This window comes from Marmota monax, unplaced genomic scaffold (genome assembly GCF_021218885.2).
Source record: "Marmota monax isolate L192 unplaced genomic scaffold, Marmota_monax_Labrador192_F-V1.1 WCK01_AAM20220418_F8-fsc00223, whole genome shotgun sequence".
Lineage (NCBI taxonomy): Eukaryota > Metazoa > Chordata > Mammalia > Rodentia > Sciuridae > Marmota > Marmota monax.
The window spans coordinates 1,915,681-1,939,899 of record NW_026692990.1 but is presented as its reverse complement, the minus strand read 5'-3'; the positions used below and the strand labels follow the sequence as shown (position 1 = coordinate 1,939,899).

Sequence of the window (24,219 nt, the reverse complement as noted above, 5' to 3'; positions counted from 1 at the left end):
TTTTGTTCATTTCCACTGAGGACTGCCATTTGAGTAGTATCATCAGGTGTTCTCATGAAGTGCCATCCTATGGTGTTTACCAAAGGACCAACTGTCTCAAGATATACATACTGAGTTTCAAGGGAAAGGTACAGGACACATAACCTTGTCAGAATGAAGCATTGCATAACCAGAATAGGAACCTAAACACAGCCAAGTGGGAGGGGAAGTGTACCACCGTGGGAAAGACAGTAGACTGTATAGTTATCTCCAAGATGGGGTATGACCCTAAAACTATACAATCTACTACCTCATCCCACAGAGCACCAGTGTCCATCTTCAGCCCAGGTGGGCCAGCTATTCAGAAGGGTCAGGAGAAAGAACATATTTATCAATTAGCAAGAAGGATGAAAGGGAGGGAGAGTTACCTGAGAGGTTCTGTTCAGTGGAGTCATTTGTCTTAGATGCAGTACACTGCAAAGAGAAGGGATAGACCAGTGTGGAAATGTTCTAAGGACACAAGATAAACTGTGTGAGTCACCATCCCTCACCTAGACCTAGACCAGCTAGGAGTTCAGTGATCTGATAGAAAATGATCTTGCTATGTTATCAAAAGAAGATGATCATTTCAGTATGCAAATATATGTCTAATTTCTCTATACATACTTAGAGTTTGTACTTTAGCAACAAAGCCTGGGTTTGAACGGATTGGGGGTGAAAGGGAAACTGTTGGAGGAGGTGCTACTGAACGATAATAAAAATTACATTAGGGATGGGCATAATCACCAGACTAGCCATAAATTTTTAGTTTCACCTAAACCCCTTTCTTGGGCTTATTTTGCGCACTCTAGCTTTTTTATTTTTCTTGCAGTGCTGATGATGAAACTTAGGGGCTTGGTTATATATACCAGGCAAGTGCTCTACTGTTGAGCTACATTTTCTAGTCCCACTCCAGCTTTTTTTTTTTTTAAGCAATATGCTACCTTTGCTTATCTTTCATTCCTTTTCATGTGTTCAAAACAATATTGTTTATTAGACCCAAAGTTCTATATAAAGATATATTAGATCAAGCTTATTATTATAACTGAACATCCAATGGCCTCTTTTTGCAGTGTTAGGAGATCAAACTCAGGGCCTTGGGCATGCAGGCAGGTGCTCTACCACTGAACTATACCCTCAGTCTTCAATGTCCCTTTTTACTCATCTATAAGTAAAAACCACATGAGTAGACCTTCTATCCAAGGTCACAGAAGTTTCTGAAAACAGGTAGCTTCTTTTTTTTTTTTTAACTTATTTATTACAACATTTTTTTTATTTGGTGCTGAGGATCGAACCCAGTGCTTCATGCGTGCCGGGCGAGAGCTCTACCACTGAGCCCCAGCCCCCCAGGTAGCTTCTTTTTAAAACTAAAATCATGTTAGATATAAATTTGAGCCCTAGAAAATGACATGGAGGTGACAGAATTCAAGATATGAACTTTTTCTCTGACACCTAAGTCAAACTTATTCAAATGATGGAATAGGGTCATTCTGGTAAGGCGCCCCACCACTGGCAGTCCACTAAGAAATGAAAATGAATAAGAATATGGGCTGATCAGGGTTTCTTCCTTGTCTAGCTGTAGTCCTTGGAGGTGGATTATGAGATGTGATTTTGAGGACCAATTGTGGTTCTGGCTCCAGTTTCCCCCATTGAGACACAGAGAAAAAAACATTCCCTCTGGGTTTCAATTTTTACCCCCCCAAATCAGGTATAATTAATTTGCAATGAGTGATTCCCATGTTCAATGTGAACACCCTGAGATTCTTTCAGTGAGTTATATACCATATTTATGCCCAAAACACAGGAAAGTTAAGGCAGATCTGGCCAAAGATGAACCCTCCCAGCCATTGGGAATCACCTGTGCACTCTGATCCCTGTTCTCTTTATCTTCTTTCCCTTTGTCAGTTATCTTTGTTTCTTCCTCAGCCAGTTGTTTCCTGCGTTTCTCTCGCCTCTCTTCCAGCTCCTCATCTCTCAGGAATTCCAGGTGATTGACAATGGGCACTTTAACCACTACATCAAAGAGGCAGAGATCAGAGGCTACTCTGTGGGGTGGGTGGGTTGGGAAGGAAGCCAAAAGGCAGAGCTTGTGGCCACAGAGAACCAGGGAAACAACTCTACACAATCGTCCTAGCCCTGGAAGGCTTACTACTGCCCTGATAACCAAGCTACCACACACCTGAAACACAGTCGTGCATGCTCTCAGCATCAAGAACTTTGCATTCCTCTGTCCAGCGGGTCAGGGCTGTGGGAATGCTGGACAGGGTTCCTGTAGGGGAATAAAGGGGAGTAAGATTTTTGGCCTTGTTAAGTGTCAAATGATCCAAAAAAAATGATCCATGTTAGTATTTTCCTAAAATGGCCTAAGGGCTATCACAAGGTTTGATATATAACATGTACCTAGACCATTTTGTTGTCCTTGGCTAAGTCACAGAATGGTCCTAGCTCCTATAAAATGTATTACCTCTAGGGTAGACACTGTTCTGCTTTACCTCAGCTAGGGAGAAAAAACCTGATAAACTCCCAAACTCTACTCTCTCCCTTACCACAAAACTTGCCTGCTTGGCTGGTAGCTGTGCTCTGGTCGTGGAAAAAGTCATCCAGCAGTTCGTCATCAGACCGGGCGATGATGTGGACGTCATCGTTGCCCACCAGGAGGCGGGCCCGACCCCGGCTTTGTAGGGGAAGACTACTGCTCAGCTGAAGGATGTCAGCAGCAGCTGAGGGACCAAGCAACCTAGAGTGATGGTGGAGTACCATGGTCACTGGTAAGTCTGCAGCAACCTGTTACCATGAAATCCTCCATCCAGATCCTCTACTAAAATTATAACATAATTATGGAACTTATCACACTGCATATAAGCCTTACTTACTCTTCTGATTACTGTATCAGTTTTATAGCTTTATTTGGGTTGAGATTGCATATTATTCTATCGTTATAAGCACAGACCGAGTACCACTGACAAGCTTTTACATGCCAGGCACTGTACTAATGCTTTTGTTGTACACCCTTTGTAGTTTGTACAGTGACCTTCAACACTTAACCCTTTACATTTTTAAAATTGTTTCTCCAACTAAACTGAACTGGAAGGCAGGGAGCTTGTGTTGACTATATTTAAACTGTTTGGACTTGCCACATGAGATGAATAATAATTGCTGAATGTCTGCATGGGACATATCACACAGTTTGGCACTCCTCTAAAAGCTGCACACACAACCTACAATAATCAGAATACACACACACCTTATTTGTGGTAATATTAAATGAATGACTATTCCCCTCTCCAAGTCAAACAATGCTGAAGCTCAGTAAAGATTTTTATGAGAGCTCTGGTAACTCCAACTGATCTTCTTTACAACTCACCTTTGAAGTATAAGAGGAGGATTGGGCTGGCGATTCCCAGGGTAGTGAACATGAATGGTGTGGCCCGTATTGGCCGTTAGCTGCCTTAGGGTCCTCTGACTGCGTCCAATGCCCTGGGTGAGACGAGTTGTGGAGGAGCCACTGCCCAGTGTCAGGGAACTGTGATCTGCATGGCGTACCATCAGTGGGTGGGTGGTAGGGATATTTCCTGGGGATGGGGGGATGTCTGCTGCAAGGACAATATGCAAAGGGATCAGTGCCAAAAAGAAATTTCTTCCATGATTGTTCAAGCAGAACCATGTCTCCTGGGCCTTACTTCCTCACACGGAAACCTGAGCTTTGTCCTTTCTCCCTCATTCCCACACCACCTCATCTACAAACACTGATACTACCATAGCTTATACAATCATCTCTCATCTAGATACTGCAACAGCCTCCTAAATTGTAACTTCTCCCAATTCACTCTCCAAATTACAGCCACAGTAATGCTTCTAGGACCCTCAGACACATGCTGCTCCCTTCATCTTGAAGACTCCTTCCTCTCCCTCATCTGCTTTTACTTCTGGCCTAAAATGTCACTTCCTCTGTGAAGTCTCACTTTGATAGACTGGGTTGGATAGTCCTGTACTCTGTGCTTTCTTTCTTACCATGTTACAATGTAATGCCTGTACTTATAATTCCTAATAGACCATAATCTCCTATAAGGGCCAAGGATTGCTTTCTTCTTTACTGCTTTATCCCCGGTACCTAGGACACAGCAGGCACACCTCAAATATCTGTCCAATTTGCTGAATGGACAGAGGCTCAACTATAAGACCGATGAAAATCACAAAAATTCAAACACCATCATAGATGATATCTCAAATATTATCAATCCAATCCAATTTTTTTTCCTTTTCATACTTTTCATTTACAGGTGATAAACTGAGGCTCAAAGAGGTAAGAGATTACTTGGCCAAGACAACAGACCAGACCAGACCAGTCCAGTGTTTTCTGCTATATTATGTTTGTGCTTTGAGGTCAAGACCTGTCCTATCAAGACAGCTTGAGTCTAAGAACTTGACTATCTAACTTGATGCTAAAAGGGAATTTTGACGTTGATGGGGGAGGAGGGAAGAGAGTCATTCTCTTCCCTGAAAAGATGCATCCTTGATGAACAGAGTGAATGTTCAAATCCATTCCCCAATTCCAAGCTCAAAGGTGTTCCATCCAAACCCTCAAGATCCAGTGTTAGAGAAAAAAAGATTATTGATTGCCCTATCCACTGTAGCGTGCATTCGGGTGCCTGATGCAGTCAGCTTTGGTTTCATTTTTTAATCAAGTAAATCATCAAGTTGTCCAGGCTCCAAAATGGCTGCCTGTTTACTGAGTTGGAGCAAACAAAAGCAGCCTCTTGCTATTCCTTCTTGTGAAATACGCTATTGAGAGAGATGGATTCAGATATCCCTTGCCCCAGGAAGTCAGCATAGGAAAAGAGTGCTGTTGGTATCAGATCAATAGCTGCTTTGGTTCACTGCTTGGCTTACCCTAGAGAAGGGTATAAGAATCAAGAGAGAAAACCCAGCTGAGCCCCTGTATCTTACTAGCACTGGAGAACATGTTGTCAAACTCAATGATGAGATCATCCTCCCGGTCAAAGCGCTCAAATCGGACCAAGGGAGAAGCGTTCATATCTGGGTAATCCTCATCCAATTCCATCTCAGAGCCATCGTCGTCATCGTCTTCATCTCCCTCTTCACCTTCATCATCCTCCTTAAGGGAAAATAGGAGATGGAGAATTGCTGGAGGTAAGGGTTTTCTGAAGCCTGGTGTCATTGGCCACATGTGCACATGAGGGAGGGAGGCGCTGAGGCTAGTTAGCAACCCAGACTGTTGGTTTTCTGCAGTTCTCTGTTCCCATGGAAGAGGTCATCTGAACCAACCCAAACACAGACCCCCCTCACCTGATCATCTTCCTCATCTTCCTCCTCCTCCTCCTCTTCATCCTGACTATCATCCTCATCCTCGTTACTGCCACTGCTGTCCTCTTCCTGAGTGTGCTCCTCCTCATCCTCAGGGTCCAGGATATTCATGGAATCTAAAACAAAGGGAGCACATTGGAGGACTAAACTGAGTAGCTAGAAAATGTGCAGGCCGGCAGACTGAGTGGGAAGGCGATGGGGTATCTGACTCTAGGAGAGGAAGAATCAGATCTGGGGTGATGTACAGACTTAGTGAGCCATCCCCGATTTCCTGAGAGTGCCAATCAATGCATCAACACGCTGAGCAGGGTGGCTGACTGTGGAGGCTGGCACCAGGCTGGTGCTTGAGGAGCCACGGTCTAGGACTTGGCCAAGTCTGCTGGTGCCCTCTTTCCTTTCCAGCCCTAATTTGCTACTGACTGCATCCTGTTGGTAAGAGGGAATCTGGAGCGATGACAGCAGGTGGGTGAGAAGAAAGCGAACCAAGTAAGAAGTGATAAACTTTGGGCAAGCAGTAGTAACATGTTATTTGAAAAACTGGCTGAGGATAAAGTGGATGGTGTATGTCAGCGCATGCAGACAGATGCTTCCTTATTCTGCACATGTGGGCAGCTGCCTCCAGGAAAACCCTAGTGTAGTGTCTGCCAGACGTGCAGGGCAAGAAGGGAGGCCTTTCTGGCCTCGGCACTCTCACCTTCTCTGTTGGCCTGCAAGGTGGAAGCTTGGCTGAGGTTGGAAGGAGCTTCATCCATCAGCACGTCCTCTTGTGATTCATCCTCTCCACTTCTGCTCACTGAAGGTTACAGAGCAGAGCCTTCACTGAACAACAGAGGACTTCCCTTTCCAGATTGGGTGCGCCTAAGTAGCTATGTACACCTAGCAGATATCCATTTTTTTTTTTTTGATGAGGGACAAGACCTGGATTCTCTGTCAACTAGCTAGGTGAGCTTGGCCAGTCACTTTACCTGTCTGAGTCTCAGTTTCCGCATCTGTAAAATGGGATGATCACATCTGTCTTGCCAATCCCACTAATTGTGAAACCACAAAGAATACTGGGTGTGAAAAAGCTTTGTAAAATTTCAGAATACATGTCTACTTCCATTTTTCCTTTGATTTCCTTTCTTTGATCAGTAAAATAAAGACAACACATACACCCTCAAAGCCAGGTGACAGTAAGGTACCTTAGCCACTTTCCCTGAGATTTAAAAAGGGCCACCCTTAGGGGATGATCACATTTTTTTTTTAAATATTACTGAGGCAGAAAGCCCCTGGACTTCACTGAAGAACTGAAAGGAAAGCACTTTTCTCACCCTACAGCCTCCTCTAGGCCTCCATGAATAAACACTCTTTTGATGTGCCTGATGTTATCATCTATACTGATGGTTACCCCCACCACCTCCCCCACACAGGCAATGCTTCAGACCTGCCACAGGCCTGTAGATGGCTTGTGAATTTCTCATCTGTGAGACCATCAACATCAAGACAAGCAGCAATCTAGGCTGGCTATGAGCCCTTAGGCAGAGCTGAGCAAGCAGATGATGAGAAAAAGGGTCCTCCCAAGAGAGACTGAGGCAAAGGAAGAGGCTATACTCAGTTCTGGGGCTCTCACCTATAATTGTACTGTTCCCAGATCCGCCATCCCTCTCAAGCAACTCATCTATCAGGTCCTCCAGCTCATTCTCAACCTGGAGAGAAATAGAACATACATATGGATACACACAAGTCTATCATTGTGCTAGCACCGAAACCCTAATAAAAGCCAGCAAGGGAGCGTACGTTTCTAGGATAATGTGTGACGGAGGAGGTTACATAAAAACCACACACTTGGTGCAAATAGCACGGAAACTACCACATGCTGCCAATCCACACTCAGACTGTCCATCAAATGGGTCCATCCCAGTTAGCTGATACCAGGTTAGTCTTTAGACTGTCCAGGAATACATGCAGATCTCCTTAGAGCCAGCAGCTAAGGACCATAGGCCCAGTTTTTTTACCCATTGCTACCAGCTCCAGAAATTACAATGCTTTCTCTATAGGGTCCGTAGAAGATCATTTTAATGGCCCAGCAAGAGCTGGTGCTATGGCATAAAATGGTGTTAAGGAGCTTCCATTAATCACCAGAGCCAAGTAAATCAAAGACCCTGGGCCCAAAGCCCTCAGGCCAGCTTTCTACATCAACATTTCACCTGTGCCTAAGTTTTCTGCTTGGGATCTATACCATTTCATAGTACATGGCGCCTTGGCCCTGCCCCCATCCCTCCTTTAATACAATTCAAACACATTTGCTGAGCATCTACTAAGCATATCATCTGTGCTCCTCTGCAAAGCAGACAGCATTGAGGTGAGGATCTAAAGTACTCACCCACCCACACCACCTGGGGGTTTGGTTCAGCGCCGCAACAGGGAATGCTGGATGATCTGCCTCCCTACCTGCATCTCTTGTGAACTGAGCACCTCAGGCTGCCCAGCAATCACCACTGAGTCGGTTTCAGCCTCCCCATCCATGATATCCCCATCTGCCACCTCTGTCTGAGTGACATCATGATCCTCCTCCTGCACTTCTGCTTCCCCAGGCTCGCCTGAAACAATCAACCAACCAGCAAAATAATCAAAGGGTGCCTATGTGCTGGGCACCATGAGGCAAGCATGAAGACAATAAGGTCCCTTCCTCGGGCAAGTTTACAAATTCTCAGAGAATAAACGAATGGGTGACAAAGGAAAAGACAAGGCTACGTGTGAGGATAGCCAAACAAGGCTGCAATTTGAAGGAATTCTTTGTGGGGCAGATTCCCACACCACTATGACAGATCTCTGGAAGGCCAGCAAGTTCCCAGGGAAACAACACCAAGCCAGAACAGCTGTAATCCCCATGCCCGGAAAGCAACTACAAATTCCCACCCATCCAGTTCTCCAGGCCATTGACTGATTCCCTACCTGGGTCTTGCTGGTTGCTATTAGAGTCCTGCGAAGCTCCTTGGGCATCCTGTTCAGTCTTGCTCTTGCTAGAAGCACTCTTGCTGCCAAAAAGGCTACTGGGCTGGTTCACAATGCGGGAAAGTGTTTCCAAAGGCTTCAAAGCAGCATTGACTGTGTTGGCCATGTTGGGGCTGAGTAAAGGAAGATAAAGTGATACACTGAGAACAGAAATACTAGGTGTCTTTTTGCAAAGCCCACTAAGGTTCCCACAATAGAAGCTACTAGGAGAGAAAGGGGCATGAGCTCAAAGAACTAATATTCTATTTATTATTTAGAAGGAAAAAAGTTTGACTTAAGGTCTTCAAAAGAACCCATCCCCAAAGCAAGGGTTAAATCAATGCTGTATTTCATAGGGCTGTGGTAATCATGTGAGGAACAAATTCTTGACTAGAAGCCAGAAAATATTCTACATATACGAACACATGCAAGCAGCAAACCACTTCTTAGATCCAGGATTTGCAATGAAAAGCACCAGCATTTAGTAACCAAATATTAAAAGGTTTCAAAGGAACATGATATAAGTTTTAAGTCCTGTGGATTTCAAACTATATAGGGCATTCTAGGATTTAGCAAGTGTCATGGGAACTGTAGTGGGGAAGTGTAAAATGATTTCTAAGTGTAATAAGGCATGTGAGGCCAAGCAAGTGCCCACCAAAATGAGCAGTTATGTTTTTAATCTCTTTTATATCATACACATAGATGTATACACGTGTGTGTATGCATGATCCCTAGTAGAGTCCTCTGATCCCAACAACATTAAAAAGGAACCAAGGCTCATTAGAATAACTGATCCCAGGGACAGGGCATAGAAGGCAAAAGGTAATCCTGGGATCTCATTGGTTTTCAAAAATGAATGGAGGGCTGGGGATCTAGCTCAGTGGTAGAGGGCTTGCCTAGCATGTGCAAGGCCCTAAGTTCAATCTCCAGTACTGAAAAAAAATTAACAGTGGAGGCTGAGGCAAGATCAAGGCCAGCTTGGGCAACACAGTATGCATGAGGCCAGGGTTTAAGCCCCAGCACCAAAACTAAAGCAGTGGCATGGGGTGGAGAGGGTTTAATGGGATTATTATCAGGGGGACCAATCTGAGTATCAAAGAGAATAACGGTAGCAATTAAAAAGTCTATATTGTCAGGTAAACAAAAGTGGGAGTAGGGGGTTCTTTTATTACAGAAGAATGCCAGTTGAAAAATAAGAACCAATCAGAAAATCAGTGGTATGGCCAGTAATGTAAATGATCTAGCAAGGATCACCTATATCAAAGAACTATTAAATTAAAAATCTTCAGGGTGGAGAGTATTTACTATTCTCATGATCTCAGAATACCACCTCACAAATGATTACAAAGCAGAAATCCAATACACACCACACTATGTGAACAAATTTAGCATCAACAATAATGGGATAAAATATATCATATATTTCCTGATGTGAGCTAAGAAGAGTAAATATCATCTATAAAGTATTTTTGCCAAAAAATGTTTAACCTGAACCAAACTGTGATTCTCACTTAATCCTGGTTTAAAACATTCTCCTCCTGGCTATAATACATAATTAAAACATTAGGGGTATTTAAAATATAAAATAAATAGAATATTATATTAATGGTAAATTTCTAGGATATAATAATGGAATTCTAGCCAAGTAAGATATTGTTTGCTCTTAAAAGACATTTGCTTAAGTGTCCGGAGGTAAAGAATCATGTTGTTTGTAACTAATTCTTAAAACACACACACACACACACACACATTAGTTGTAAATGGACCATTTATTTATTTATTTATTTATGGTGCTGAGGATCAAACCCAGGGCCTCACACATGCCAGGCAAGTGCTTTACCACTGAGCCACAACTCCAGCCCCTGTAACTAATTCTTAATGATTGAAGTCTGAAAGGGGATGAAAGTAGTAGTAAAGCAAATGGAGCAAAATGCATTGGTTAATACAGGTAGATACATTGTGTTCACCATAGTACTGTGAGTTTGAATTTTTTATATCCCACCCCTTTGCTTCATATATGCTATGCAAATAATTTTTTAATCACTGAGCCCCACCTCAGATGAGTTTGGAATTTTTAATTGTCACAAAAAATTAATAGGTTTGTATCAAAAAGCTAAAGATGCCTTGAAAGTGTCCCACAGGCCAAAAGTTTAATCATTTGGGCAAGTAAAGAATGACAGAAGTGAACTAAAGAATCCAGTCATTTGTTTTTAAAACTGACAAAAATTCATGAGTCTTTAATACTATTTAGCAAACAGAAAGCTAGAAAAAAAAACTTAAAATTAGTTTGTATCAGGAGGAACTATATTTCAGGTAACCAAACTTTCTCTTCAGGGCTATCTCACAGAAAAATGCCTAGCAAATAAACTAGAAGGAATAAAATGATGATTGTCATTAATTTAGTGGTCAGCCTTAAAAGGATTGCTAATGGCAAGTTCAAAGAGACCATGATTCCCCATAACGCAATATGGGATATAATACTTCACCTAAGTATATAGTTAGGTGAAGTATTATAAGTCACCTAAGATATACTTTCTAGGAAGAAAGATTTAAATTGCTCAAAAAAAGTCTCTACATTTAATTGCAAGTTTATAGAAAATATCAAGGAGTAAAATAATAACTTTAAACTCTAATGCAAGGAAGCAACTGGACCAAGTCTAGTAGGTAAAACCTTCTGTAGGAAAGCTGGTCTGGTTACTTAAGTTAGGATCATGAACAACAACAAAATAAAAAACTGAAACAATTAGGAGCTGTATTAGAATAAACACCCTCATACCACACAAGAGCATTTATAGTATAATATCATTTTAGCACAAAATACATTATGTTTGCGACAAAAACAAAAAACATGGAAAGATATCTAATAAGATAATGGTGGTATCTGGGTGCTGGAATAGTGTCTATGTACTTATTTTTGATGATCTATATTTCTCATAATACATATATAATGTTCTTATAATAAAAGATTAGTTATAAAGTGGAGGGAAAAAATCATCACTAACATAGTCCAACTCCTGAGTTTGTAGAGATAATAAAGGTATACAGAATGGCAAGTGCCTTTGCCTTGTTCAAAGTCAAAATACAAAGAATGTGGGTTTCCTATTTACATCCAAAGTTTTACCACCACAAACTGCCTCCTTGCCACTTATATGGATGAAGTCAACAAGGCAAAAACCTGGGGCTGACAAATGACTTTACCTGGACAGGTCCAGGCTATGAGGCACTCTGGCGAGGTCATTAACCAGCCCTTTCTTCAGGAAGAGTCGAATGATGTTGTTCATGCCATTGTGCTGAGTCTTGGCTGTGGCACTGCTATAGAAGCTGGAGGTGGAGGGGCAGGACTCCATGATAGTACTGATGATACACATCACTGCCTGAAGCCTAGGAAAAAAAGTATTATATCTCTATCATGTGAATAATATCCCATTCTTAAACCATTCCTAATTGTCTCAGATAACCCTCTTGTATCTTTTGTGAAAATATCTAAAGAAGTAAGAATTCACTCTCTGGGCATCAGCATTCATAATTTTATTTAAGAATAAAGCATATTTAAATTAAATAAAACTAAAGAACCTGCTTAATATCTTTCCTGAAGACCCTAGCAATAAAATGAAAACATCCCTTTGGTTTGTCTATGTTGTTTGCCCAATTCCTCCAAATATAATCAGTGCTCTAGGTAGGTATTTGAAGTACCAAAATTATTAGAATGGACCAAAGTATATGATGCCAGTATGACCAGAACTCTTGTTCAAGTGCAAGGAATTCCTGGACCAAGAATGGAATAAGGGAATGCTTTTGGTTATTAGCACTAGGTCAGGTATAGGTTTTACCTTGCATGCTTTTCTGTACTCTCAGCCATAGCCAGTGCCCGTCCCAGGGCTGCCTTAACTTCATTCACTAGGGCCACCTGGGCATCTGTGCCACTCCCTGCAGCAGCCAAGCTTGCAAGAAACAGTCGGGCCAGGGCAGGTGTGTCCTTGTCTTCTGCATTCTGGGTATGTGGGAGGAGGTGGTCCAGAACAAAAGCTAGCACACTGCAGTCCTGAAAAGTCATTAATTGTGACATTTACTAATAAGCACAATTATTCCACACAACTTGCACAGCAACAGGGTAGAAACACACTGAAGTTTTCCTTCAAGTCATTCAAGGTGTGATCATCAGGCCCACCTTATATATGGAAATCAAGGCCCAAAGGTACAAGCTTGGAAAGTAGCAAACCAATGACAAAGCTTTGGGAGCTTTATTAAAAACTTCCAAAACTTCATGTAGATATCATTACATAGATATCACTGATACTTCTTAATATTATTATGCATATTTAGTGGAACTGTTCACAACAAAACCTATAAAACGAACCAGGACACACTAAATACTTCCCTATCTGATAGATGGGTCGTCCGAGGCCCAAAGAAAAGTGGTTTGCACTAAAAAGTTAGTCAAGGGACAAGAATTCAACTCTTGATTTAATTGAAGGGCTATAATTCCTCCAAAATTAAATTATATTTACTGACATCTGCAATGTGCTTGGAACCCTGTGCTACAAACTACCAAGAGCTGAGTGAGAGATAGTGTAGCCAACAGACATAGATATGTAAAATTATTTAATGCAGGTTTACCTAAAGTAGCAAAGAAGGATCAAAACCAGGGGAAGTTAAATTAGGCCAAGGTCTTTTCTTTTTCTCTAATTTCTGTTCTAATAATTCTTATCTTAGGAAGCAATTAAGTTCTATCGTCACTCAAGCAGATTTGGCAACTATATGAAGGTGATGGCTGCACAACACTTTAAATGTATTAAATGCCACTCAACTGCATACTTTAATCTTTATTTTATTTATTTATGTTTATGTGGTTCTGAGAATTGAACCTAGGGCCTCGCATGTGCGAGGCGAGCGCTCTACTGCTGAGCCACAACCCCAGCCCCTCAACTGCACACTTTAAAATGGTCAATTTCATGTGAACTTTGCCTCAATTAAGAAAACATGATGAAGAATTTTAGAGTATGTAAAATTGGATCAAGTGAGCTTAGAACAATAATATCAGAAATAAAAATTAATTTCCAATAAAATACAAAGTTAAAACTGCTTTCTGAATGAAAGCAGTCAGGTTACAGTAAACACTAGAAAAAGCTTTACAGTTTGGGAAAGTAATATGAACAACTAGAAAGCACACAGCTTTAGAACCAGATGTGGGTTCTGGTTTCAGCCATGCTACTGTGTAGTGTAACCTTGGGAATATTTGAAAGCTTTCTTTCCTATATTAGAGAAAATACCAATAATCTACCACTGCGGTGAAGAGGACTATCATTTGTATTTATTTTTTATCATTTTTTTTAGTTGTCAATGGACATTTATTTTATTTACTTATATGTGGTGCTGAGAATTGAACCCAGGGCTTCACACATGCTAGGTAAGTGCTCTACCATTGAGCCACAACCCCAGCCCTCAATGGTATTTACTATATCTAAAGATAACCAGTATCAATAGGTGACTGGACACCTTTTATACAAAATACTTAACAACTAAAGACATTTATAACTAATAGGTCAAACTATTATAAACTATGACTACAAGTGGTATAAATGTGTAAAAGGCTTTAAAATAAAGCCTAGTGTATATATTTAATGTGAATGCCACAAAAGACTTATATCCAGAAAATACAAACAACATTATAGAAAACAAGAATAAAAGAAACCTGGCATAGTGGCACATGTCTATACTCCCAGCTACTTAGGAGGCTGGGAAAAATCACTTGTGCCCAGGAGTTTGAAGCCAGCCTGGGCAACACACCTAAGACCTCATCTCAAAGAAACAAAAAAGACTTCAATAGACACTTCCCATAAGAGAATATCCAAATTGGCCAATAAACACACAAAAAGATGGACAAGAGAAAACTGCAAATTTTAACCATAATACCACTATAATCCTGCTAAAATGAGTAAAATGAAAAAATACCAAGGGTTAGCATGGAGGCGAAACAATCACAACTTCCATATGCTGCTGGTGATAAAATAAGTTGATACAACCACCCTGGAAAACTTCTGGCACCATCTGCTAAAGTTTAACAAGCTCAAGAGCTTGGCAATTCTGCTCATAGTCATACATACCACCCAACAGAGATGTTTCTATATATTCACCAACTTGTATAAGAATGCTTATACTAGCCCTGTCTGTGATAGCTCCAAAGAGAAATCTACCCAACTGTTTATTAACAGTAGGTTGGAACAACAATGATGGTACATTCACACAATGGATTTCTAAACAGTAATGAAAAGAAATTCTAACTATACACAAAAGTGAATCTTGCCAATGCATTAAGCAAAAGAAATCTCAAAAGGAAGAATTCACATAATAATATTACATTTATATAAAGTGCAAAACCACTGTGTGTTTGAGAAGTCTCTGGGAGTTTGCATTATTTACTTGGGTGACAGTTTGCAGGAAAAAATTAACTGATCACTCACTTAGGATCTGTGTATTTCTAACATGGATTGAGGTAAAAATGGTTTTTAAAATGGAGCTGCGGGGCTGGAGTTGTAGCTCAGTAGTAGAGCACTTGTCTTACACGTGTGAGGTGATGGGTTTGATCCTCAGCACCACATACAAATAACAAATAAATAAATACATACATACATACATACATAAGTACATAAAAGTATTATGTCCATCTGCAACTAAAAAAAATTTTTTTAAAAATGGAGCTGTTTTCACATGCAAGTGCCCTTGCACATCCTCAGAATCCTCATTTACAAACCATAAAATATGATGTGTGACCCACAAAATGAGACCCCCTATATGGAAAAAAATCCCGGGACACTCACTTAACATATATGGTAACACGATACACTTTTTCAAAGTGCCTACTAACCTGAAGACAATTCCATATTGGGACATATAAAATATGACTTCATTCTCTTCCATAGCTCTATGATAGACATTTAGATGTTTTCTGTATTTTTATAACCAATATTGCTAGCACATCTGGTATTTTTGCACATGTGTAAATACACATGAAAGTCCTATATTTTTTATATATTTGATTCAGTCAATGCATTTATTTAGATGTACCAAGTATCTCTCAAATTCTATATTTTCTTCTCAACTTTCCCCCTTCTGTGCTCTTATCAGATGACCATCAAATTAAATAATAAAAAAACAAGAACTTCTTCCTTCATACTTCCAAATCCAATTCTTATTCATTTTTACCTTTAAAATATCTCTTTAACTCATTCATTTTCCACCAGCTTCACCAAAATCATGTATTACCTGGATTACTATATCAGATCCCTAACTGGTCTCTCTGAATTCAGCCTTACCCTTTGCAACGGAGACACTGTAGGCCAAGAGATTTCCAACAGAACGAGTCACATCAGATCATTGTCGATAGTGACCCTAATGGCTCCACATCACAGGGAAAAGACGCCTAACTCTGACTTATTCATCATTGCACAACCATTCAGCATGCAGGGGTCTTTAGCAAAGTGCCCAATGTATAGTAAGGTACCTAGGTAATGGGAGTATAACAGCTTAAGCAAAAACTGGAAACATTACCTCTTTTATTAGCTCAGATTGGCCCACGGTGTAGCTGTAGTTGGCAATCAGGGTAGCAATACCAACATAGGACCTCACCAACTCTGCCAGAAGACGAAGGATAGTGGAGGTAGGCATTAAAGGTTTGCTGCCCTTGCCTTTCTGCTTGGCTTCCTCAGAGGCCCGGTCCCCTTCTTTATCTTTCTTCCCATCTCGAGACTCCTCTGGAGTTGAAGCTCCTGAGAAAGAACCAAACATTGGTTCAACTCCACACTGGAATAATGCAAAGTCAAGACTTAGAATACAAGTTCTCTTCCAGTTTACGTCACTAGACACTTTTGTCACACTGTGGTTGAAGGACAAAGAACCAGGATGACTCTGGTCTCAGACTTGGCATGTAGACATAGTACACCAAGGAGGATTTGCCCAACTGTTAATATGTCCCTCACCATTTCCCTATGCTTATAATTTTATGTTCTAGTAATAGTGCACTAATAGTTCTCCCAAAATGCCCTGTACCCTATTTCATCTCTTCCTTCCCTTTTGTCTTCCTGGAACACATTTATCTAGTTCAGCTTGAATGCTGACTTCTATAAATTATCTAGATACATGAAGATCTTGCACGCCCACTATGCCTTATCTAAGAATGCCCCTCCAGCAGTTATCTTGCATTACAATTTGTGTAAGTCTCCCTCTTTAGACCAACTTCTTAAAGTGCAGGGATTTATTTTGTAATCTATTAGAGTTTGCCTGCATAGTGGGCACGGATATTTCCCTTGACTCTCATCATCACCCATACTATATATTTCACATGGGTAGTAAGCCTACTAAAATGAATCAACCACAATACACTAATTATTTGACTTACTTTTAAATTTATCTCTAGGGACTAGTTATGATATTAAGGAAAATATCTCCTAAATTAGGCCTTAGGAGATCTTAATTTTCCTGACATTATCATAAGGCAGGTATCCACCACAAATAGTATATGGCTAGAATGGTATCATAAGCATCAAAGTCAGCTTATGAAAACAACCAAAAAAAGTAAGGGGCTGATTTAAAGAGTAAAACTGAAGGATCTTACCACAGCAACCATTAACAGGTAATGGAAATTATAGTCCCATTACTTTAGTATATAGATATATTTTTAACTAAACACTGAGTGCATCCTTGACAAAGTTCACTTAGACAAGACAATCTGAGAGTTACACCTGTATTCGCCTACCCTCTGCCCAGGACACCCACAGTATCTTCAAAATGCCTTCTCAAGAAATAATAACATGAGAGGGAGGAAAGGAAACAATTACCCTCTCCTTGGGAAGTCCCAGATGCAGAAGTCTCAGCTGAGGCACCATCTGCAGCAAAGACCTGACTCTGTGGAAGAAGAAAATTCCTGAGCTATCATGAAATTCAAAGACAGTTGTCCCCAAATGACAGGACTCCTTTCCAGGGTATCATTTGCAAATGCTACAGATTCTCTTTGGCTAACATTTTAACTACATTTCCCCTCTACAATACACTCTGTGGGAAGCTGTCATTATAACATAGTGACTGGGAGATTAGGAGTAAGAAAAGGGGGAAGAGACTCAGGGAACATTCCAACCTAAGCAGGGAAAGCCAAGGAAGACTTCAATCTTCATTTTTAGGCAACAGGTAATTTATAAATGTATCATAATCAATACTTTTGAAATTCCCCTGGCATAACTCTAAATTCTGTGTACAGGCAATGGAAAAAGAGAAGATAGAGGCAGTTGGAATTGACTTACATTTAAGGAAAACCCAGACTGTGTATCAAAGTCACTGCTCTGACGAGTAAGTGACCGGTACTGCTGGTATACATCATCACCCATATCTTGCAGAAGCTGGCCAACCTCCTGGGTCATAGCCCCAGGTTTAGGATCAGATTTGTCTGCTAGAAAAGCAGAAAAAACATCTGTTTTATTGTCTAGGTGTGTAGTAGGCTTTAACATCTAGATCTGTGCAAGTATATGGTGTTTGTACAACAAAAACACATTTCTCATAATGTATCCCTGTCATTAAGCAATGTACGACTATATAAGAGCTTGGTTGACTGATATCCTCATTCTAATACTCACTAGTCTCATGATCACAGACAATTTACTTAGGCTCTTCACTTTCCTCAGATGTCACTACCAAGCCTAAATAAACACCTGGGGAGCTGGGGTTGTAGCTCAGTGGTAAAGTGCTTGCCTAACATGTGAGGCACTGGGTTTGATCCTTGGCACCTCATAAAAAAAAAATAAATATGAGATTGGGTAAAGGTTCTGTGGTGATAAGAGAAGCAAGGAACTCTTCTTAAAGAGTTCAGAATGTTGTAAGGATGAAAAGCAAAGAAAAGTCTCAGATTTTTAAAATTTACTATAGGCAATATTAATAAATTTTGAGCAATTCTGTAGACATCTCATTTAAGTATATCCTAAATAGAAACCAGAAGGACCTGATTAGAACAGAACCCTGGGTTCTAAGCAAGTCATTCATGCTTTTCTAAGTGCCTACATGAATTATATGTAGCCTCTTAACTAGGAATAAAGGTGGATTGGAATGGTGGTCTCAAAAGTGAGGAAGCCATGCCATACCCTCTAATGTTGGCCCTAGCTCTTTGGGCAATAAAGATGTTTTGCTTTTTAATATGAAAACATTAGAGAATTCCTGGTTTTTAAATTTTCAATCTGCTCACATGATGCTATAATCTCCACTGATTGACTGATTGCAGTACTGGGGATTGAAACCAGGGGCACTTTATTACTGAACTACTTCTCCAGACCTTTTTATTTTTAATTTAAAGACAGGGTCTCACTGAGTTGCTTTAGGGCCTTGCTAAGTTGCTGAGGATGGCCTTAAACTTGAAATCCTTCTGCCTCAACCTCCTAAGTAGCTAAGATTACAGTTGTGTGTCACCACACCTGGGCAATTATCTTTTTAAAAATCTTTGTACTCTCACACAATGAACCTTTGGCAATCTCTTCATTCTCCTGTCAGAACTGACTTATTCTAAGAAACTTTCTTACTTTGCTTACTCTCACAGAGTCAGCTGCTTTACCACAGGACTCAATACCCTAATATCTCTCAACACTATATTTACAGATATTATATCAGTTTCTTTAGAGATATGCCCTGTGTCTTCTTCATCTTGATACCCAGACTGAGCATATATACCCAGACTAAGCCATGACTTGGTTGAAATGACTCAGGCAAAACAATATATCTTAAAAGTGCCGAGTGAACATCTTGAGGTAGGCTAATCACATACCTTCCTCTGGAGCATGGTATGCAGCCAGAGCATTCAGCATATCATAGATCACTTCCTTAATTGTATCAGGAATAACAGGCAGAGAGGAAGGCTTCAAAGGAGTTGTCTTCACCAGTTGTACAGCATTAGGGCCTTTAATTCTAAGATTCTCAAATTCATCATCTGAAGCTAAGCCAAAATGAGAGGGGAAAAAAAAAATCAGTTAATAGTGAAACAGCACCTAAACTAGGCTGGCAACAAAGAAAGAGTCAAAAGATGGCTTGGATACTATACAAGTTAGGGAAAGGGGGGCATTTTCAACCACTGTTCAAGTAGTATACTACAAAATCTGGTTTTGGCCTTCCCTAAATTCCAAAGAATAGAGGAGTATAGGCTTTAGAGTTAAAGAAATTCTATTTTGAAATGTAGTTCTCTTTCTTCAACAAACCTCATGTTTTTTATTTTTAAATTTTGTTTATTTAGAGGGTTAAATGAAACACGCATGAGAAATGCTCAGTTTGGGGTCAAGTACATAGCTAGGGCTCCCCAAATAATTAGCCCTTTCTAAACTTTTTATTAAAAATACAATCCCATAAAACAGTGGAAAATTTCAAAGGACAGTAAAATAAACATCCACATACTGTTCGATTACCTTTAAATATGCCTATACGCACTTCCTAAGATCAAGAATATTCTCCTATTAAGTACAATACTGTTGTAACACACAGGAAACAACCATATTATCCACTACATATTATTCAGTTTTTCCCAAACCTCCTTTATCTGAATACAGAACACAATCAAAGTGATGGTGGCTATAATTGCTCTAGCCTCCTCTTATCTTAAAGAGATGCTTGCATTTTTTCCCTTTTCATGAAATTAATATTTTTCAAAGAGTCTGAGTCAGTTGGTTTATAGAACAATACACAACATGCATTCATATAATTTTTTCCATGATAATGAAATACAAGCTATAGCCTTTTGGCAGGAATACACAGCTGAGATTGCAAACTTCCAACTGCAATCCATATCTGCTTCATGTTTAATTATCATTTTATTTACAAATAAACTATAGGTAAGCTCTATTGTTCCACAAAGCTTCCAGTGCCTAGCCTCTCCCCTTTCAAAGCAAAGACTAGAGTGAATGAGTCCTTTATATTTCTAAAAGGGATTATTACAGGGTCCAGAGAAGCTACTTAATTACCTATTGAATTGACTGACTGAAAAGACCAACCAGCCAATATTCCAACATTTTTCTAAGTTATCATAGATCTCTTCATAGAAAAATCTCTGGAATTATACCAGGCCACAGATGTTAGTGTTTCAAAGGCCAGAAACAAATTAAACTCACCAGTTCCTGAACCTCGAGGGGCTGGAAGGGCAATGCGTATACAGCAGTTGGCCACTTCTGTGAATATATCTGGATTACGGCATGCAGCTGGCCCAAGGACACGAAGGATGTAGTTGATCTCCCGGGAGCCAAGGCTGCCAGACACAACACCAGAGGTAGTGCTTCCAGCTCCACTTGTAGCTGCTGAGCGAACAACCTAGCAAAGACACGGAGAAACACTGCTGACTAAATGCCACTTTCTTAAAATACAACTATAGCCATGGAAGGGTTAACAAAGACTAAAATACAAAACAAGCTCTGGCTCAAAACAGTGGATAGCTTTAGATTTTAGAGATAATGATATACTTGGTCCAACCCATCCCTTCAATTAAAAAATACAAAGTTACAATACATCTCAAAACTACCAATTCTTAGAGTGCATGTGATCTTTTACAGAAATTAGAAGATGGGTCTAGACAATAAATCCCACATTGCTTCCACATTTAAGTGTCAGCTCCTAGCCTCTCCAAATGCTATTGGAATTTTAAACAAGAATGGTTCAAGTATACAACACTGATAACCACTTAGTGTATAAGAACAAAAATCAAATGCTTTCTTTATGCCTAAAGTCAACCAGTCTGAGAAAATAATGACGGTATAGGACGTATCAAACTACAGATTGTTTGCTTTGACAGCATAGGGCTTAGACATAGCCATGATTTTGCTCTTCTAGTAAAATTACTTGTCAGCCATGGAGTGTATGAAGAAAATAAAAGTACTTCTTATTATCTATTCCTTTGTGAAAAGATTTTCACAAAGATAAACATCTTTTTGATGTCTTTTAGAGGGTACTGGGGACTGAACCCAGGGGCCCTTTTACCATGGAGCTAAAATCCCAGGTTCTTTTTATTTTTGAGACAGGGTCTTCCTAAATTGCTCAGACTGGCCTCCAACTTGTGAGCCTTCTGGGTTACTGGGATTACAGGTATGTGCCATTGTGACAGTCATCTTTTGATATGGTAAGACCTTTTTTTTAAAAAAACAAAATGACCCATGCTCTTTATGACATTATGGCCCTTATGTTCTGCCCATCTGGTCATAATTATAATTTTCATTTCTTTAACCATAATTTATTTATCTAGTTTTCTACTGCAGGACATTTGATCTCTAGTTTCTTGACATTATAAGCAAGTCCACAAAGAACATTCTTGTGCACTTGTTGGCATAGTCAATGTTAGTCTTCAAAAAACTCTTTATTTAGAGTTTCTAGATCAAAGGATATATTACACTGACAGCATCAAACTGCCTTCCAATGTGGCTGCACCAATTTCCAATGGCACCAAAAATAAGAGTATGGCTATTTCTTTACACCTATACCTACAATGAATATTATGAAGCATTTGTGCTTTGCTAATTTGATGTGTTAAAACTACAACTTATCTCTTCTTGTTCCCCGTGTCCCAAATACAAAGCTAGGTTCAAAAATGAGTATTTTAACTATTTATCAGCGTGGGAAACATTATCCCAAGACAGTGAAATGAAAATGAAATCTGCTCACAGTCATATGATGACTACTGACAAAGAATTACCAAGAGGACAGAGTATTTTATAAAGTACAGAGAGGAAAAGCTTTACTAGTAAGATATTTGTCTCCCACCTCTCTGCTGTTGTCTTAATGTTGATGTTCCAAACATTTTATTTTTTTCATTCTTATTCTTACTTTGTCATTTCTTCTACTGCTTTATAAATCTCCTAAAACATACAAACTTATTTTCTGATCTGCACAATAGGTTTTTAAAAAATGCCTATCACAGTGCCTGGCAAATCATAAACATTCAAAAAAACTTTACTTTTATACACCAAAATACAATATTTTGAAAACAGATTCTTGGGAGAATAACTCACAGGCATTCCTACAATGAATTTCAAGGCATGACCTTGGGAGGGTAAAAAAATATATGCAATATATCCAGCTAATTATATACCCTATGAGGAATCAAAAGCAGGTTCTGAGACCAAGGAGACCAAAGGTATGAGGTAAAGCAGCATCTGACACCAAAAGGACTCACTTTTTCCATAGTGTGACGGAGAGTGCATGGATCCTCAATGATGTGTCTTAAGAGAAGAGTGACCAGGGGAGTAAACCCATTGAAGCCTGAGCTCTGGGTTAAATTCAAGATCATGCGGGTACTCTTCAGCTCTGCAAACATCATGGCATATTTGTGGTCCCGGGTTAGCCTTAGGCAGAGGCGAAGGGTGGCATGCAAAGTGTCTGGGTCCACAGGTACTCCCAGCATGCTCACACAGGCCCGGATTAAAACAGTCACCATATCTTCTGTTAGGCCTTGGATCAAGATCTCCCCAATTTTTGTTTCTTCTAGGCTTGTTTCTTTTTCAGTATTTGTATTCTCTAGGGCCAAGGGGGTTTCTACAAATGGAAAAATAAAAGTTTAGACAGTTTAACTTGATGTTTCAACACCTCTCCCTCTGAAGTAACCAGCCAAGAACTTAGATCCTATTAGGAGAAGCACAGCAAAAACCAATTCTTAGGTAGGATGAAAATACATACATAAGGGAGAACTATGTATCTTTTGTTAAGCAACCTGATAGAGTATCACTTGCAATGAAATTGACCAGACCTTAAGTCACAAAAGCCACCCCAGTTTTAGCTTAAAACAAAAACCCCAAAATAACAAAACGCTCCTTAAAATATTCAAAATGAAAATTCCATACCGTTGACTTTATTTTCTTTACGTTTGATGTCCATTTCTTTGCTTTCTTCCAGTGTTTTCTCTAATTCCTGCCCACTGCTGTTTTTTGAATTTTTATTCAGCCGTGGTACCCTGAGGAGAGTCAGCATCACAGGTCGTCGGTTTCCAGTTTCTTCATTAACCTAAAAATTCAAACAGATTAAAAAAAAAATCTCACCAACTGTGGTAGCACATGCCTGTAGTTCTAGTAACTCTAGAGGCTAAGGCAGGAGGATCACTTGAGCCGAGTTTGAGTCAAACATGGACAAAATAGCAAGACCCCATAAAAACAACAACAAAAAGGAATTATAAAGGTGTATGGAAGGGAGACATTCCAGGTAAAATGCTACAATAGGAAGGAACCTTGGCAATTTATCCCATAATTTATAGAGAGAAAACACAAAGGTTCCCAGAGGTAAAGAGTTAAACACAGGCCCTTTAATGAATTCTAAACTTCCATCCCAATAGAGCAGAAACCACCCATTACCACTCTCTAACCTTTGATTAAACATTCAAAAAATAATTTTCAGGAAAGACAGCATCAAACTGCCACAGACCAATGATATAATCAATAGAGTTTAAGACTCACTTCTCTGAAAACTATATCCAAATTAGAAGTGTTACTTCTACTCCTTAATGCTGCTTCAGAGGAAGCAAAAGGCATACCCAATATAATCCCCTTTTCAATAAACTTTACCTGCACCATAGTAGTGAACTGGACAGTGTATCTTCTTCGGCCTGCAGTGAATCGCACACTTGTCTCTCCAGACTTCCAGGCAGAGTCAATAGTGCTGTTGTTGCTTGCACTGTAACTACACCAACGCCCAGAGCGGTCATCAAACCAGCGCCAGTTGTTGCTGTTGGACTGCAGGTACTAAATATAAAATACAAACTTTCTTTGTATTTCCTTCATGGTTGACTATTACCAGAAACAGTAACTTTATCAGTGCTCACTGTTAACACTAAGCCAGGAAAAAGAAACACACTGGACATTTAATAAATTCTGAAAACAGGCAGGGTTTTCATATTAATTTACCCTCTCATTG

The 24,219-nt window shown here is 39.9% G+C and overlaps 1 protein-coding gene across 15 annotated transcripts in view; it reads right to left on the bottom strand.

Moving 5' to 3' along the window:
- Nucleotides 1–24,219, bottom strand: part of Huwe1 (HECT, UBA and WWE domain containing E3 ubiquitin protein ligase 1) — a 152,458-nt gene that overhangs the window by 20,398 nt on the left and 107,841 nt on the right. For 11 of the 15 annotated variants that reach the window (XM_046452543.2, XM_046452541.2, XM_046452545.2 and 8 more), the window contains 21 exons: nt 23,871–24,047; nt 23,157–23,316; nt 22,493–22,851; nt 20,445–20,640; nt 19,115–19,282; nt 17,610–17,755; nt 17,151–17,217; nt 15,865–16,082; nt 12,147–12,358; nt 11,515–11,697; nt 8,278–8,450; nt 7,774–7,922; nt 6,953–7,028; nt 6,038–6,136; nt 5,326–5,459; nt 4,966–5,134; nt 3,383–3,611; nt 2,577–2,755; nt 2,198–2,287; nt 1,877–2,031; nt 408–453 (listed from right to left, as the gene is read on the bottom strand). In XM_046452543.2, coding sequence (XP_046308499.1) covers nt 408–453; nt 1,877–2,031; nt 2,198–2,287; nt 2,577–2,755; nt 3,383–3,611; nt 4,966–5,134; nt 5,326–5,459; nt 6,038–6,136; nt 6,953–7,028; nt 7,774–7,922; nt 8,278–8,450; nt 11,515–11,697; nt 12,147–12,358; nt 15,865–16,082; nt 17,151–17,217; nt 17,610–17,755; nt 19,115–19,282; nt 20,445–20,640; nt 22,493–22,851; nt 23,157–23,316; nt 23,871–24,047 — 3,385 coding nt within the window. The remainder of the gene's footprint in view (nt 1–407; nt 454–1,876; nt 2,032–2,197; nt 2,288–2,576; nt 2,756–3,382; nt 3,612–4,965; nt 5,135–5,325; nt 5,460–6,037; nt 6,137–6,952; nt 7,029–7,773; nt 7,923–8,277; nt 8,451–11,514; nt 11,698–12,146; nt 12,359–15,864; nt 16,083–17,150; nt 17,218–17,609; nt 17,756–19,114; nt 19,283–20,444; nt 20,641–22,492; nt 22,852–23,156; nt 23,317–23,870; nt 24,048–24,219) is intronic. The other 4 variants (XM_046452546.2, XM_046452550.2, XM_046452553.2 and 1 more) reach the window with 4 other exon arrangements.